The 18,518-nt window shown below is 32.6% G+C and overlaps 1 protein-coding gene across 1 annotated transcript in view; it reads left to right on the top strand.

Moving 5' to 3' along the window:
- The window catches only part of LOC145327719 (uncharacterized), a 32,805-nt gene extending 16,400 nt beyond the window's left edge, over window positions 1-16,405 (top strand). The window contains exons 8-11 of the mRNA XM_080171274.1: window positions 381-428; window positions 1,359-1,475; window positions 2,101-2,260; window positions 12,939-16,405. Of these exons, the coding sequence (XP_080027400.1) occupies window positions 381-428; window positions 1,359-1,475; window positions 2,101-2,260; window positions 12,939-13,015 (402 nt within the window). The 3' untranslated portion in view covers window positions 13,016-16,405. The remainder of the gene's footprint in view (window positions 1-380; window positions 429-1,358; window positions 1,476-2,100; window positions 2,261-12,938) is intronic.
- Window positions 16,406-18,518: the final 2,113 nt, after the last annotated feature.

The following is an 18,518-nucleotide window of genomic DNA, read 5'->3' as shown; positions in this document are numbered from 1 at the left end:
ATAATACAAAGTCTGTCCGTCCGTCTGTCTGTCTGTCCGTCCGTCCCTTAAGATCTCGGTAACCACTGAACCGATCGGATTCTACTCTTCAGGGAATATAACTACTGGTCCTGTGGTGGTTTTAGGCTATTTTCTTGGGGGGTGGGACACCCCCAACCCCCCCCCAAAAAAAAAATCTCCCCCTATTTCTTATTTTTTTTTTATTTTAATATTTTTTTGTTGAAGATTTCCTTGGTCCTTTTACGAATTTAGCCTTTTTTTTGATAACCTCTTGGGGCAAAGCCCCTAGAGGCTAGGGGCGAAGCCGCTAGTGTGTTATTAAAGTATGTATAAATTAATTAAAGTTTGTAATTATGAGAAAAGAAAATATAATTGTATAGAATACATTTCCCTCAGCCAACATAACTTGGTACCTTGGAGATATAAAGGTAATATATCAGGGAGAGGGATCTGGCAACTCAAGAAAATAAATTGAGCTTTCAGTTTTTCGTAAGTAAAAAGTTTTTTTAAAGTAAATATTATATACATAAAGTAATATTTTAGCGGTATAATTTGAAGCTATAAGTAAAACAATATAATTTCCTGTCGATGTTAATACGTCTATACATAAAAAGATAGTTTGCTTTTTAGTTTCAAAAGGTATAATTGTAAATGAAACCGAATATAGTATTTGAAAAATAATCTCCTCAAAAAAATATTTTTTGGACCTAGTCAAGCTTGAAAAAAGTAGAAGAAACAAAAATTATTTTTTTTAAGTTATACTATTATGCTGTTTTTTTTTTGCCAATTATTTAGTAGAAACTATATCATTTATGCTTGAGATTTTTTTGTTTAAAAGCAAACTAATCATAATATGCAAAGGACGAATGAGAAATAAATGGGTCATAGTGTTAAAGTTAGTAAAAGAGAAGAGTTTAATTCAACACTGTTTTAATTACACAGTTGTTGTATTCATAAAAGTTTTAGAACTTATTGTACTACTTGGATTACTTTACAAGTAAAAATTATTTTAAAATTAGACAAAGCTTTTTTATGCATTCTGATAAAACGCATAATTTTACCTTTCCAACTGATTTTTAAAAATCCTTTCTCGTCATTTGTTTAACACCCAAAAATTTTATAACAATAGTCTCCATAGTTATTGTCTGCTTGTGCTTAGGGTAATAAAGTCCAACGGCCTTAAAAAGGAGACAAGAACTGACCAAGTACAATATATAAATGATAAACTAATATTGATTAGCCCTTTGACTAATGTAATAAATGTATAGGGTGCACATAGCTGGAGAAAATAGGTGTCTAGCTGTTGAAGAATAGACAAACTTTTAGTACCATCTTAGTTATAATATATCCTACTTTAGACGGAATCTGTGAGTGTTGAGAAGGAAACGGAGGACTCAGGTCTGATGACAACTCTGGCCAGGCTGCAGGCACCTGTGTTCCAGGAAACTACGGTCAAGTGTCTGGCCTCTCTCTGGGTAAGTTATTATAAATGTCAGACAGGTAAAACCTAATAGTTTCATGACATATCTGGCCAGGCTGCAGGCACCTGTGTTCCAGGAAACTAAGGTCAAGTGTCTGGCTTCTCTCTGGGTAAGTTATTATTAATAGCAGGTGGGTAAAACCTGAGGGATAAATGAAAACTCTGATCTGGATACAGGTTCTTGTGTTCCAGAAAACTAGGTAAATACTAAATAGATATAAAAATATAAATTTAGATTGATAAAAGCTGATCGACATAATGAAGTCACTGATAAAAAGATGGATAGATTGACTTATCAATAAATTTAATTAACAGTATACGATGGATATAATAGTAAAATTTTTGCTTGTGTTTTACTAATATTTTTATAAAAGTAACAGGATATTTGTTTGTCTGTTTGAATTGTCTAAATGTATCTGCAGAAAGATCTCGTAATCCACTAAACTCACTTACAGTGAAGCCTCTAAGCTTTTAGGTCATAGGAATGTTTTAATACATCCTCGCAAGAGAAATCCATCATAGATAAGATATCTCCCCCACCCCCCAAACAATTATCCTGTTTAAAACTAAAAAGAATGCATTCAAATATTGATAGGTAATCACTATATATATATTTTTAGACTCACCATTACCAGAGTAAAGACTATGTGATACTGGTGAAAGACCCGCCAACTGCCTCCGTGCGCGCCAACCAAACTCATGGCGGGAAAAACGGTGGTACCGGCACGGCGGGAAACCAGTTAGAACCAGTTTTTCAGCCTAGTGTGACGGCAGGCGCAGGTATAAGATTCAAACTTTTTGGTATTTCATTTAGGGAAAATAAAACATCCCTTAAAAACACAACTGAATAGGCTAAATAAAATTTTAAAAAATCTTTTCCAATAAAAGGTTTTCAATCAAAGTTTTAAAATTGCAACTTAATAATATTAACATGACAATAAGCAATTTGTTTGTTAAGTTGAAAATACTTTCAACAAAAGAAAGATTTTAAATGTTTTCTCGTTTTTCAACAAGAAACTAAATTTTCATAGCTAAATCTTATCAAAATAGAAAGAGTAAACTTTCTGATTTAATAATTTTAATACCTGCTAAACAAAGATTTTGAACATTTTTTTATCTTGTACATTCATTTTCTCTTTATTTTATTGCTTTGTACACATACTAGCGGCTACGCCACTAGAGGCCTCTAGTGGTATTTAAATATTTTTTTTTTATTTCAAATATCTAATTTGAGAAATAATTTGTCTATGTTATCAACTGTTAAATTCATGTCTCTACGCAAAGCGACTACGCTAGCGACACTATGCGGCGGAAATATTTCAATTTTTTTCGATTTTATTGTGATTTCTCTTGGGAGGGTGGTGGTACCCTTCTCCAAAATAGTTATAAACCTTCCCGGGACCTATGAGAAGCTACCCTGTTAAGGAGAACCCGATCGATTCAGCGGTTAGCGAGATCCTTCGCTACAAACAAACAGACAGACAGACAAACAAACAGACAGACATCGTTCTACTTTGTATTATAGATAAACCATCCTGGATGGTTTTAGTCTATTTTTTTCATAATAAAGTCTTGGGATGGTTTTATGCCACTTTTCCTCCTTTTCCTAGCCCTCTTAACACAGAGTCCCTAGATGCTAGGGGCTCAGCCTCTATTATTAATAAAAGTATAATTTCTAGAATAGCTTCTCTCCAAAATAAAAAGTATTTACTAAGAAAATCAGAGTTTATAAAAATGTTGTTAAAGTTGGAGAAATTTAAAATGTTAAAATTTGTGACAATCTTTCTCATTCAGTTTCCTTGTTTGCTAAAAATTGTATTTGTTGTTTACTACAGTTAAGATATAAATATTTTATAATTGAATAAGATAATACATACTTGGTTGATTTTTGAAAATACTGGGTTTCAGATTTTATTGAAACATCTTTAACATTATAAAATGTATTGTTGTATATGATTCAAGCAGCTTTACAAAAGATAAAAAAGATAATGGCATCTCTAAAAAAGTTTGTCCAGAAACACCCTGTAAAAAAGAAAGATGTTTTTGGGTCATCCTATATTAGATCATAAAGTAGTAAGGGTTGATAAAAGACCCAATATCTAGTAAACCTTTTGGGTTTTCTATTTAAGGTAAGCTTCACATAGATCCTGTGATGGTTATTGCAGGGACGTCCACGGGGGGGGGGGAAGGGGTGATAACCGCCTCCAAACGAATTTGGGGATGCTATAGTCACCGCCAAATTTTTTAGAAATATTTTATATTTTACCCCCCCCCCCCTCATGTGAAAAATTATCCCTATCTTGGGGGTGCTGTAGGCACTCTCAACCATTTAGGAGGGGGTATTTACCCACCCACTCAAAAAAAATAAGTAATCCCTAATAAAAATAATTTCGACGCGTATTTTTACTATTTAGATTTTTACCACCTTCAAAACGAAAAGGCTTGAATGTTCTTCATCAAATACTATATAGTTCCATTAGACTAAAACAGTTTTGAACCATGATAAAAAAATACATGTTATAGTTTGTAATGGCCTTTAAAGTAAACAATGCACTGGGTGTGTCTTAACAATGTCTATTCATAGAAGTAAAATTTTCCCAATAATTAAGGAAAAAATTTTAAATAAAATCAAATGTAAAGCTTCAATAAAATAGATAAATCATCCTAATTAAACATTTCATTAAATATCAAAATCTTATTTTGCTGGTGCAGGCAGGACCTATTTGAAGCTACACTTTAAAGGAGAATCATATTGGTTCATCAGCTAGCAAGACTTGTGGGTTGAATAATATTATTGCGTTTTTATATATAGGAATGAGATACCACTAAATATTTAATAGTACTTCATTGTTAGGAAGGTAGTTTTTTACTTTATTAAAATACCCGACAAAAAATTTTACCCTGGGGTAAATATTTTAGAGGAGGTAACACCCGCCCCCACCCCAACAGGTTATTCGGTAATATTTTCCCCGGCCAACAGATTTCAAGGGGTCGGCAATTCCCCCCCCCCCCCCCCCCAAGCAAATTTTACCCCTGGGATAAAAATTTTAGGGGTGGTAAAAAAATGTCTTTAGTTTTTACTTTATCATCATGTTGACGAATTTTAACATAATTTGTAACAATTTTTTATATTAACTTATCTTAAATATCTTTGATCGTATTTATTGTTATCTAATGTCTCATATCTATATTTTTTAGACAAATGAATTAAAAATGATAAAATCGAAATATATCTTTAATTCTTAGAATATTTTTTTAAAAATAGGTTCAAAAACTTATATTTACCATCCTGTATGAAATGGTTAAGTTTTGTGATAAGAAAATGACCATTCCAATAAAGTTGACCCTTGAGTTTGTTTATAAACAGGGATACTGACAAAGCTCCTTAACCTTAGAAAAACATATGTTGATTGTCTGTTAATTTTATATATTAACAGACACCCTATAAGTAGTTTTAAAAGAAATAATCTCACAATATAGTTAAAACCTTCCTATTATTTATGAAAACCTATACTGTGAAAAATAATTTTATCGGTTCAGCAGTTAGCGAGATCCTTGGTACAGACACACAGACCCAGATCCTGTTACTTTTTTTGAATAATAGAACGGAAATACTAGCTGATTAATTCTACTAATTTATTTTTATATTTATTTTACCTTCCCTGTTTACCTTGAGAAAACTTTATACTGCCTAGTTTTATAAAGTAAACAATCAACATTTCATTTTCCTTTGGATCAAGTAAGAAAATATTAAGGAATTTTAAAAACTGCTTGCGACCAAACGAAATGGATATATTATTATTTTGATTTTACATCAAAGTTCTATAATGAAGTAAAACTCGAGGTGGCCAAAATAACAATACTCCTCATCCAATCCCCTTGAACCGTCATCTCCCACCCTACTGGTTGTACAAATTGACCAATAAATGATTTCCGTTTTAGCAGCCAAAATTGACAATAACTTTTCTCCTGTCATAATATCCATGTATATATTTTATCCATTCCAAACGGCCATAGCCGCATAGTTTAAATTCGCCTACATTCAAATCTGGGGGCAATAAACTTTATTTGCTGTGGTACCAATGTGTTTTAAGCATGGTCTCTGATTGGTTGACTTATAAATTTTTAAGATACTTTTATTAAGTATTGATTGGTTGCATCAAAATACCAGATAAATAAAATAATATTTGGCATCTATACATAATTGCTCATAATTGAGGTTGTACAACAATTTATCTTCTATTGTCTTATCCCCTCTGATCCTTGTCCATTAATGAATATGAATATAATTATACAACATTTAACATTCTAGCGCATTTACTTCAGCAGTATGATTCCTGTGCATTATTAACTTTTGGCTCTTCCAGAATATTTAAAGTTTTGTTTTGCGAGCTTTTGTTGTGCAATAGGATGTGGAAGGTTTAGGATAGATACCTTTTTTGTATTACGGTCCTGATCCTTTATTTTATTAAGACTTTTTGCTCATACCATTTTCTTAAACTTTTAGTTACTGCATTGTCATTCTAAATAAGATCTATCACTGTGTGTGTGTGTGTTTGTGTGTGTATGTGTGTGTGTGTGAGTATGTGTGTGTGTGTTTGTATGTGAGTATGTGTGTGTGTGAGTATGTGTGTGTCTGTGGCAACGGGTTTCACTAACCGCTGGACCAATATGGTTTCTCATTTCTGTGATTATGTATATCTCAAGAAAAAAGTTTAAATACAAGTACCTCCCTCCCCCCCCATCCCACCTAACTTTCAAGAGCCCCTGAGAAGCTAGATGTATGTATGTATGTCTGGTAAGATTTCGTAAACGACTGAACTGAAACAATCGTTTATTTTTTATTTTCAAGGATGCTTTTGCTAAATCAGGCTCTTGGGTAATGGACAGTCAAACTGACTAGTAAAAAAAACATTTCCTGAATTTTTTTTCACTTTTACATCAGCAATTACAGTAGTTACAGATTTTCAAAAAAAAATATTAATTTCTTTTTCACTAAGGCAAAGGGTGGAGCAAATTTTTTTGCATTTTATTGGTTTATGACAGTTACTAGAGGCTACGCCCATTGCATCTAGGGACTGAAAGGGACTAAAAAAATAATAAAAAATAAAGTAACCAAAAACCATCACAGGACCTATGTGAAGCTTACATGAAGTTGAGAACCCAATTGGTTCAGTAGTTATTTAAATCTTAGGCTACAGACAAAAATACTTACTACTTAATAGAATAGGATACCTTTTTATATAATAAAATTTGTTACAATTATAAGTATATTAGAATGCCGGAAAAGGTGTAGACAAATATTGGCTCAATACCAGCTGAGTATCCACAAATTCCCCAATAGTAGCTGAGTATCCACGTATATTTCCCAAGAGTAGTTGAATATCCACACTTTTCCCCTATGGTAGTTGAATATCCACAATAGTTTCCTATTGGTATTTTCATTATATCCTTTCATAATGCTGATTCCCAAGACAATAAAGCACATTAATGCAAGCAATTCACACCTATCATTTAACTTTAATACAGATTTAGGAACCAAATATTGAAAATCTATAAAAGCGAAGCTCTGAAATGAAAGGACAAACTACCATTAACAGGATAATAATGCATAAGTCTAAATAAAATTATTGTAATTGTAGTAAATTTGTTGCAAAACTGCTTAAGTATATGCTAGTGTTTAAGGACATACTGCCATTTTTAGGACTTGATTATTGAATTATATTGCTTATAATATTGTACCTTATCGTAATAAGAATCCAGTATTCCATAAATTAGATATCCTCAAACTTATAAATAATAAATACCATTTAGACATAAATCAATCTACGTATGCTTTTGTCTTGAATTTAATTTGTACACAGAAGCCAAAAAATCTCCACCCACTTATTGCACCTTAAAAACAAGGATGACAAAATCATTAAAAGCGTAGTTGGGCATACAATAATCAATTTGATATGTTGGTAATTATGTTCTTTATAATGTGCTTTACATGAATCATAATGCCAAGTTTGAAATTGACAGACGCACAGGCCCTTATTATAAAAAGCTTCGCTTTTAAAAATGATGAATCTACAGGGCTAATAATCCAATATTTGTTTGGACCAAAAATCCCTAAAGCCACGATTTTATAGAGTTGATATAATTTCCTAGAAATGTAGAAAAACTTTCATTTATTACATTATATGAAAAAAAATTGTTAAAAAGCAACATGTTTAAAATTGACCTGCGGACTTTATAAGGTTGCTACGCTTCCCAAATCGTATCTTTTGTATTAAATCAATAGGACAATTCTAACATGTATAAATTAACAAAAAAGCTAATCAAAATAATTGTATAAAAACTTTTTTCCCCCAATGGTAGTTGAATATCCACACATTTTCCCAATGGTAGCTGAGTATCCAAAAATGACCCCAATAGTAGCTGAATATCCACGTGGATACTCAGCTGGTATTGAGCCCAAATATTATATCTTAAGATGTCATACCCCTGTCTACAAATTTGCAGAGCAGTTGATGTAAATTAATATTAATAGATTTATTTTCTTTTCAGGCATGAAAAACATACTGACTTATATTTACCATCCCGTATGAAATGGTTAAGTTTTAGGATAAGAAAATGACCATTCCAATAAAGTTGACCCTTGAGTTTGTTTATAAACAGGGATACTGACAAAGCTCCTTAACCTTAGAAAAACATATATTGATTGTCTGTTAATAGTTTTAAAAGAAATAATCTCTTTGGGGGAGCCATATTTTTCTAGTACCATCTCACATAATAGTTAAAACCTTCCTATTATTTATGAAAATCTATACTATAAAGAAGAATTATATCGGTTCAGCGGTTAGCGAGATCCTTGGTACAGACACACAAACCCAGATACTGTTACTTTTTAAAAGAATAGAACGGAAATACTAACTAATTAATTCTACTAATTTATTTTTATATTTCTTTTGCCTTTCCCTGTTTACAATGAGAAAACTTTATACTGCCTAGTTTTATAAAGTAAACAATCAACATTTCATTTTCCTTTGGATCAAGTAAGAAAATATTAAGGAATTTTAAAAAACTGCTTGTGACCAATCAAAATGGATATATTATTATTTTGATTTTACATCATGGTTCTATAATGAAGTAAAACTCGCAGTGGGCCAAAATAACAATCCCCTTCCCATCCAATCCCCTTACACCGTCATCTCCCACCCTATTGGATGTACGAATTGACCAATAAGTGATTTCCATTTTAGCAGAATAAATTAACGATAACTTTTCCCCTGTCATAATATGCATGTTTATATTTTATCCATTCCAAACGGCCATAGCCGCACAGCTTAAATTCGCTTTTATAAGAAACTGGGGGCCATAGACGTCCAAGGGAAGGGGGAAAAAAGGTGATTATCCCCCCCCCCCCACCCAATTAAAAAATGCCTCTATGAAATAAAGATTACCCCCCCCCAAACAAAAAAAAATGAGCTTGGGGGTGCTGTAGGCACCCCTAAAATTTTTATTTAAAATTTTACCCCCTTCCCCCCCAAATAAAAAAGCTTGGATGCCCCTGCTGGGGGCAAGAGACTTTAATTCCTCTGGTACCCAATGTGTTCTAAGCATGTTATCTGATTGGTTGACTTATACATTTTTGAGATACTTTTATTCAGTATTGATTGGTTGCATCAAAATACCAGATAAAGTAAATAATATTTTTTAGTAGCGAAGCTACTCTATAATTCACTTTGTCCGTCCGTCCGTCCGTCAGTCAGTCCGTCAGTCAGTCCGTAACGCTATGGGGGAAATGGGATTTACTCAGCTCCTATGAAAGATAGAATGCTAAAATTTTTTGACAACATTCCCATGATTAAGGAGCACAATTGACTATAAAACATCATTTGCGATCGGACCGATTTTTACGGGTTTTAGGCTATTTTTATATTTTTCACATTTTTCTCCATATCTTCAGTGTTTATGGTCCGATTTTCAAAATTTTTTCAGTTACAGATATCAAAATTAAATTTCCTGTCGTTTAAAGAAACAATCGTGAAGGCCAGACTGCCTTTTTAGCAGGTTTTAGGCTATTTTTATATTTTTCACATTTTTCTCCATATCTTCAGTGTATGGTACGATTTTCAAAATTTTTTCAGTTAAAGATATCAAAATTAAATTTCCCATCTTTTAAAGAAAACAACCATGACGGCCAGACTCCCTTTTCAGCAGGTTTTAGGCTGTTTTTTTATATTTTTAACATATTTCTCCATATCTTCAGTGCTTATAGTCCGATTTTCAAAAACTTTTCAGTTGTAGATATCAAAATTAAATTTCCCGTCTTTAAAGGAAATAACCATGACGGCCAGACTGCCCTTTTGGCAGGTTTTAGGCTATTTATAAATATATTTAACATTTTTTTCCATATCTTCAGTGTATATGGTCCGATTTTCAAAATTTTTAAAGTTTTTAAGGATTTAAAAATTAAATTTTTTGTCGTTTTAAGAAAACAACCATGGCGGCCAGACTGCCTTTTATCAGGTTTTTGGCTATTTTTATATGTTTTACATATTTCCCAAGATCTTTGTTTATTTTGATCCAATTTTCAAACTTTTATGGGATATCAGTATCAAAATAATTTTTTCCATTGTTATGAGCATCTTTAATATAATTTACTTTGACCATCGTCATCATACAAAATAAAACAAGGTTTCATATTTATTTTATCCAATAAATATATTCTTGATTTTAGTAAAAACCTTTTAAATCTACCTGTACGTATTCCCATCTACGATTTTTTGTGCTTCGCTACTTATGGATGTTGTCATCCTTGTTTATCTATACATCATTGCTCATAATTGAGGTTGTACAACAATTTATCTTTTATTTTCTTATCCTCTATGATCCTTGTCCATTAATGGATATAATTATACAGCATTTAACCCTTACAGATCGGGCCCCAATTCCCACCTTAATAGATCGGGGGATGGGGGGGGGGGCTCAAAGAGCCCCCCCATCTATCTCGGCTCCTGGTACAGATAAAGACGTAAAAATTTTTTTCTGGTGGTTCATGTGTATTTTTAGAGAAAATTAATTTTTCTAGTCATAGCAGTCAGACCGCTCCTTAGCCGCTTTTAAGCGGCCAGCCGCTAAATTTTAAAACAGCTGTAGAGCGCCAATTTTGCAGCTAGGATTACCAAATTTTAGGACGAACTTTTATTTTTCATAACAAAAAAATTACTTTTTCTAATCATCGCCGAAAAACGGCAAATAACGGAAACCGCCATTTTCGGCGGTTACGGCGGTAAAACGGTGGTTGGCGGCGCAAATTAATATTTTTATCTGTTTATTATTGCTCAAGGATTTACCAAAAAAATTATAGGTCTCTAGCTGTAATAGAAGCCACGATATTCATGATATATGTCTGTAATAAAAGCCGGACAAAAATCGGTCATAAAGTCGGTCAGGGAGCGGTCAAACGGTCATAACACCACTTTTCTCAGATGGTCATTGATATCTAAGTATTCACAAAAAAAGTTTAGGTTTCTACCTTATACACAAAAGTCATAATGTAGAAATTAGGATTTATTTAGAATTTTTTCTAATTTTTTTTGCTACCCAACCGACTTTGACCGGACACCACGACCGACACAGAGCAGATATCGTAATAAAATCAACTCTTGCCGACGTATAATTACTAAACTTAAAAAGTCATGAAGTTACAGCTCTCCATCTTACCTACAAAAAAAATGAGATTGAAAAAACTAGAGGGGGGGGCTCTTTGAGGGTTAACATTCTAGCGCATTTACTTAAGCAGATTCCTGTGCATTATTAACTTTTGGCTCTTCCAGAATATTTAAAGTTTTGTTTTGCGAGCTTTTGTTGTGCAATAGAAGTTGGAAGGTTTAGGATAGATACCTTTTTTGTATTACCGTCCTGATCCTTCAATTTTATTTCCTTTTTTTCCTCATACCATTTTCTTAAATTTTTAGTTACTGCATTGTCATTCTAAATAAGATCGGTCACAGTTACTAAGGTAGTCGTCTGTGTGTGTTTGTGTGTGTGTGTGTGTGTGAGTGATTATAAGTGTGTCTGTAGCAACTGGTTTCACTAACCACTGGACCAATATGGTTTCTCTTTTCTTTGGCGATTTATGTATTTCTTTTTTTAATAGTTTAAACAAAAGTAACCCCCCTCCTTCCACCCAACTTTCAAGAGCCCATGAGAAGCTAGATGTATGTATGTATGTCTGGTAAGATTTTGTAAACGACTGAAATACCGTTTAGCATTTTCAAGGATGCTTGAAGAATGTTTAGGGCAAAGAGCGAGCAGTCCTCCCAACAATACATTGAAGTTATAACATTTTTTAGTAGCGAAGCTACTCTATAATTCACTTTGTCCGTCAGTCCGTCCGTCCGTCAGTCCGTCAGTCCGTAACGCTATGGGGCAAATGGGATTTACTCAGCTCATATAAAAGATAGAATGCTGAAATTTCTGACAATGAATGACAACATTCATATCATTAAGGAGCACAATTAACTATAAAACATCAATGGCGGTCGGACGGCTTTTTAGCAGGTTTTATGCTATTTTTTTATTTTCCACATTTTTCCTCATATCTTTGGTGTTTATGGTCCGATTTTCAAATTTTTTCAGTTAGATATATCAAAATTAAATTGCAGGTTTTTGGCTATTTCTATATTTTTTTCATTTTCCCCCATATCTTTGGTATTTATGGTCCGATTTTCAAAATTTTTTTAGTTAAGGATATCAAAATTAAATTTCCCGTCGTTCGAAGAAAACAACAATGACGGTCAGGCTACCTTTTTGCAGGTTTTTGGCTTTTTTTATATTTTTACATTTTCCCCTATATCTTTGGTGTTTATGGATCTATTTTCAAAATTTTTTCAGTTAAAGATATCAAAATTAAATTTCCCGTCGTTTGAAGAAAACAACAATGACCGTCAGTCCCATCCACGAATTTTTGTGCTTCGCTACTTATGGATGTTGTCATCCTTGTTTATCTCTAACTTAGGCAAAGGAAGCAGCTCTATATAACCTTTTATTTTTAATCATTACGGCATTGCATTGTATAAAATATACAAGAAAAAAATATTTTTTACTTTATTAACTATATTAGACTGCCGGAAAAGTTATAGACAAAATAATTAATGTATAAGTATAGATTTCGTAAGTGGCGGAGATCCTTTTCGTCTCCTAAGAAATTTCTTTCTGCTTTTTTTGTAGGGGCTCGGCTGTGTTTATAATTCCGACGCTATTAAATTATTTATAAATATATTTATATAATACCCAATACAAAAATCGGGACAAGGTCGACTCTTCACCCTGTTGGCAAAGCTAAAAAATATTCTTGTAAATACTTTAATAACAAAATAGAATTTCTTTAGATGCCATACCCCTATCTACAAATTTGCAAAGCAGTTGATGTAAATTAATATTAATGGATTTATTTTCTTTTCAGGCTGGACGGATGGCGGATTTTTTAACTTGATGATGCTCCCACATATTTTATACTTGCTCTACTCTCCTTTCTTGTGATAATAAATAGTCTTTCAAATTATTTGGATCAAGTTTGATGCATGAAAACCTTTTAGACAAGAGCCAAAGTTTATAAAAACAACTTTATTGTTTACTAGCTACCAACATATGATTCTAGAGGCAATGATACACCATAATAATAAATAATGCGCGAAAAATCACGATTTAATGCGTTTTTACGCTATTTTTTATTAGTAGATCTCGGGTATTCAATACTATTTGTTGGTATTTTCATCCATTAAGCCACAAACGTCAAATAAACCTGAGCCCTTGTCCAAATTTTTTCCATCCTACTTGATCTTATTATTTAAATCCTGCTGTTTAATATTATGCATTAATTAATTAATGAGTTTAAAATACATGTTTTCATGACAATCATTTTAATTTAAACAAATGTGACAACATCATTAAAAGCGAAGCCAAGCAAATCTAACTGTCGGTCAAACAAATATTGAATAGCAAAGAGTGACGGTGTTTTTAGACCTAGTGTTATATTTCCGGTCTTTCTGATTATAGATTTCCTCCGCTTTATTTAGTGTACCCAAACGTCACAGGAATCTTTGTGAATTTTTAAAAATCGATAGGACCATTCCAACATGCATATATTAACAATAAAAGCTACTCGTTCCAGACGGACGGAAAAGTGTAGGAAGCTTAGGTTTAGAAAGCAAAAGCAATAAATTACCAAAGGTGCTTGGAATTTATAGTAGCGCAACTGCTCTATATCTATCATGTTTGTGTATGGCTTACATTTTCGCTCTACAAGTTTGCATAGAAGGACATGACAATGAACTGTTCGAACGGTTTTAACAAAGTTAAAATCATCCGTTATCTTAAAAACTGTGGGTGCTTTTGGTGAATTTTGATTGGCTAGTTCCAAACTTTTTAATCAATAATTATATTCTAAAGAATGGGTAATTTTCTTGGCATCATTGAGGAGGAATTACAATTCATATGGTGAGTTTGTCTGTTCAAGTATTGCTTCGAAACCGCTAGGTTAGAGCCGGTTTTCAGTCATACTGAAAAGTCATGTATAGCATCGTATTACAGATAATTTTTCACGAATATTAAATAAAAGTCATAATATTATTACCATTTTTTTATTCCGATTATAGGCCCCTCAGGGCAAACTAAACTGGTTTTAATACTATAATTTTTCATTTTGATATCCGCGGAAAGCTTTCTTTTTTAATTCAATTTAAATCAGCTTGACTTTAATCTAGCATTTAACACAATATAGTAAAGGAAAAATAATTAGATAAAAAAATGACAATCAAAATTAAGAAGAAAAAAAGTTTTTCAAATAATGATTTGATTAGAAATAAGTTTTTAAAAGTTATCTTATAAGTTCTATTATTGTTGTTAAGAAGAGCAAAGTTTCAGCGAATTCAAAGCTTTTACCTAAATTGGTTTTTGGTTGTAAGAAAGGAAGAGGGGGAAATACTTTGAAAAATAAATTGAACATTAAACTTAAAAACTTATCACATTCTGTCGGTTTTCAATGTATAATTGCGATTATATGGCACATATTAAAAGTGGTCTTGGCTGACGTATTCTTGATATATCAATAGTCCAATGACATTATGACTAAATAGTAAAAAACAAGGATGACAACATCTATAAAAGCGAGGATCTAAAATCTGTAGAATCTTAACACTTGATAAGCAGAACATTAATTTGTAAGTCTAAACGAAATTGTACATGAATTTGTTGCAAAATTCCATAATATAGAATACAGTAAAAGGACATACTTTCATTTTTAGGATTTGATTAAAAAATAACACTTCCCCCTAAAAAATGTGATGAAAACTCTAGTGTATATTATTCTAATTTATATTTACCTATACAAAACCCAATTTGTGGAAAGAACTAAAATTCTCTTTACTTTAGAATAATTTTGGTAGTGCAAAATTTTCACTTTGCATTATAGATCCTAATCTTTCCAGGAACAAGGATGACAACATACATAAAAGCGAAGCTCTGAAACGGTGGACAAACAAATATTGTCATAGTGTCATACCTGAATATATAAATATATAAGTCTGAACAAAATTGTGAGTAAATTTGTTGCGAAACTGCTTAAATAGAGAATGCTGTTTAAGGAGATACTTACATTTTTGGGACTTGCTTATAGAGATGCCTCGCTTAAAACATTGTACCTTGTTGTAATAGGAATCAGTATCAATAATAAAATAAAAAAATGTTGTCAAAACGGTAAAGAATCAACATGTTTTAAATGGACGTACGTACATTCTGATAACGGTTATAGTGTTGCTACGCTTCCTAAAACTGTTACGGATAGACGAACGAAACGAACATAATTACATAAAAAAAAACTTCGCTCTTGAAAAGCAATTTTCTAATCGGTTGGTACAAGATATTAAATATTAATATATTTTAGTTATATAAAAACAATTGTATAACCGAAGCTTTTCATCAGATTGTGTCCGTTCAAAACTGATAGATTTAGTATCTCACGTTAGTTGGTGATTCCTGTAACGTTCATTACAAGAGAAAAAAATACATCTTCTGTTTAAAAATTTTAACCAACAAATAGTTCGCAGGGGTTGGGGAAAGTTGCATAGTCTCCTTAACCCTTTACAGTCGGGCCCCTTGCCGCACCTTAATCAGTCGGAAGGGGGGGGGGGGCGTTCAACGCCCCCCCTTATTATCTCAGTTCCTATTAGAGCTAGAGGGCTAAATTTTTTTGTGCAAGTCCCCTGTTTGATAATGAATTTCCGACCTTTTATAAGTCTAAGTAAATTTTCGCTTCCTTCACCCTTTTATTTAACAACCTTTGTTTTACTTAAAAATTTCAAACGGCTGTAATTTTCTTATTTTTGAAGCTAGAAGAAAATTTTTTTTCCAGAAAATGTTTATTTTTATGTAAATTTTACATTAGAAATATCAAAATATAAATTTCAGCGGCCGCAGCTGTACTTGGCAGCTGCCAGCCGCCGCAGTCGGCGGTCGGCGGGAAAACGGCGGCGGATCTTCATGAAATATTAATACGTTATGTAGACATGTAAGAAAAGCTTAAGTTTTAAATTTGAAGTCTCTAAGTCAAAAATTGCGGCCACAGGAGCCTTTTAAAGATTTCTGGAGACCTGGAGGATCAGGACCTGCAGGATCATACCTGGAACCTGAAAGTGACTTGAACACCTGTATTTCATATAAGGATGTACTACTAGAGGATTTTTTAGTATTTTGGTATGATAAAATGCTTTGTTTTAGTCAAAAAAAAAATTTTGCTCTTTACCTGGATGACCCTGCCAGGTTTGCTGGCATCCTGTGCCCGCCAGGATGGAGATATTCAAAAAATTTCAACTCTCAGTTATGTGTCATACCCATACTTAAAAAGTCAAGCAGTTTGGGCTCTTTATCTTTCACACACAGAAAATGAGATAGAAAAAACCGGATGGGGGGGCGTTCAACAATATTGAAGTGCTACGAGAAATTGGTAACTCCTTAATCCTCATATGAAAGTAACAGTATCTGTGTATGTATGCGTGTGTCTGTACCGAAAGATCTCGCTAACCGCTGAACCAATATAGGTCAAGGGAAGGTCAATACAAATTTTGGGAAAGCTTACCTTCTTTACTTTTTCTTTTTAAAACTAAAATTGAATGTTGGGGGGAGGCGACCTAGAGGCCTCTAGGAGCGTAGCCACTAGTTTTAAACACAGCAGTATAGATAATTAAATCGATTGTATCTATACGACTTAAAAAACTTAAAAGATCGACTATGCCTATTAAGTGAGTATATCATGAAGTTGTGAAATAACTTTCACATTTTGTCAAATATTATTGAAGTTTTCTATGTTATAACATTAGTAAATAAACAATTAATACAACATTCATTAAAGTGAACCTCTAACAACAGACGATATGATGAACGAACAAGAACGCTTGTGGAGTGTCAGAATTTTAGAAGAGGAACTTTAAAAGAATTATATGTAAATTTGTTAAAAAATTTAGTAAATACTAGGTACTATTTAAGGACATACTATTATTTGTTGGACATTTTATAGAGATGGGGCTAAGCTTTACTATTCTAAACTGTTACAGGAATCAACATGTCAAGTTTAATATTGCTAGGACAATTCTACCATGCCTAAATAATAATAATAAGACCCTAAATATAGAAAAATCTTTGTTTTTAATGATTAAAGAGAAGAAAAGGGAAAGGGTCAGTTTGTACTGTTGTAATAATATGCAGTTTTGATGTGGCACACGTGCGGATATGATTGCGCTCCTATCATAAAGCCTTCATTACAAGATCATTACTCCTAGGATTATTAGTCTACATGTGGTGGTGACTCAAAATATCATAAATATCACAGTTATAATTGAGTTATGCCTGCTCATGGGCTATTACATTCTACACCACAGGCTAAAGGAACTAAGATTGTCATCTTAAGTTTAGAAATTTTTACATGCGACTCTTAGATGGGGTTAGAATCTCGGCTAAAATCGAGCAAAAAAAATCAAAAATTAATGCTGCTTCATATTTATAGTTATAGTTATAAAAGAGGCATTCAAAGAAAGCGCATCTCATTATTATGAAACGATAGGACTTCCACCCAAGATTCGTGTAATTAAAGGGTTGTTTTTCAGCAAAAGTCGGGATTTTAATGTCATAGAAATTTTACTTTAAAGTTTTTTTAAAGTTACACTAGTTACTTCGCCCCTCGCCTCTAGAAATAGCAAAAATAGCAACAAAAAAAAACAAAGATATTTATATCGCTCCACTAAAAAGTTCATCAACTTTAGACCACTAATAACCGAGATTATTTGCTTCAGACAACAAATTACTACTTTATATTATAGGATAAAAATCCTAGGTATCAATCAGGTAAACACGACGCAGGTTTTACGCCAGGTTATCAGGTTTGTATCACCCCTGATCTGCCAGACCAAACATGTTTCTTCCTTTAGAATCCAGAACAGGAAAAAAATATATCTTAACAATCACAGGGAAGAAGGGATAAGTAATCATTGTATACTACAGCAAGAACTTTAATATATATGCTCATGCAGTGGGACAGGACGACTTAAAGAGTTGCTATACTCCCATGGATAATAATTTGCTTGTATATATTTTTATAATATTATTATCTTTTTTTGTATTTTTCCATTCCTTCCCCAAAATACATAAAGGAAAGGAATCATGATCTTTCTGTTTAACCCAACCTAATCTATAAATAGTGCAAAATAACACCAAACAAATGATGTCATACAATAAAGTTGTCCAATGAGAGGCCAGAATACACTGTAATTGACCAATGGAAAAATATATACTCGCCTCTAATTGGTTATTTTATGACGTGTTTTTTTGGTGCTATTTTGCGCTGTCTTAAATATTCAAACCAACATTGTTTTGCTTGCCTATAAATTAACTTGTATATGGTGACTCTGTATTATTGGGAATAACAAAGCTTCTCTACAAAGTAGACAATAATATAAGATTGTTACCTTTGATATAAATGCAATACATTCTGACA

Source organism: Acartia tonsa, chromosome 9 (assembly GCF_053477335.1).
Source record: "Acartia tonsa isolate MP-2025a chromosome 9, ASM5347733v1, whole genome shotgun sequence".
Taxonomy (NCBI): Eukaryota; Metazoa; Arthropoda; class Copepoda; order Calanoida; family Acartiidae; genus Acartia; species Acartia tonsa.
This window is presented reverse-complemented; position numbering and strand designations above follow the sequence as displayed.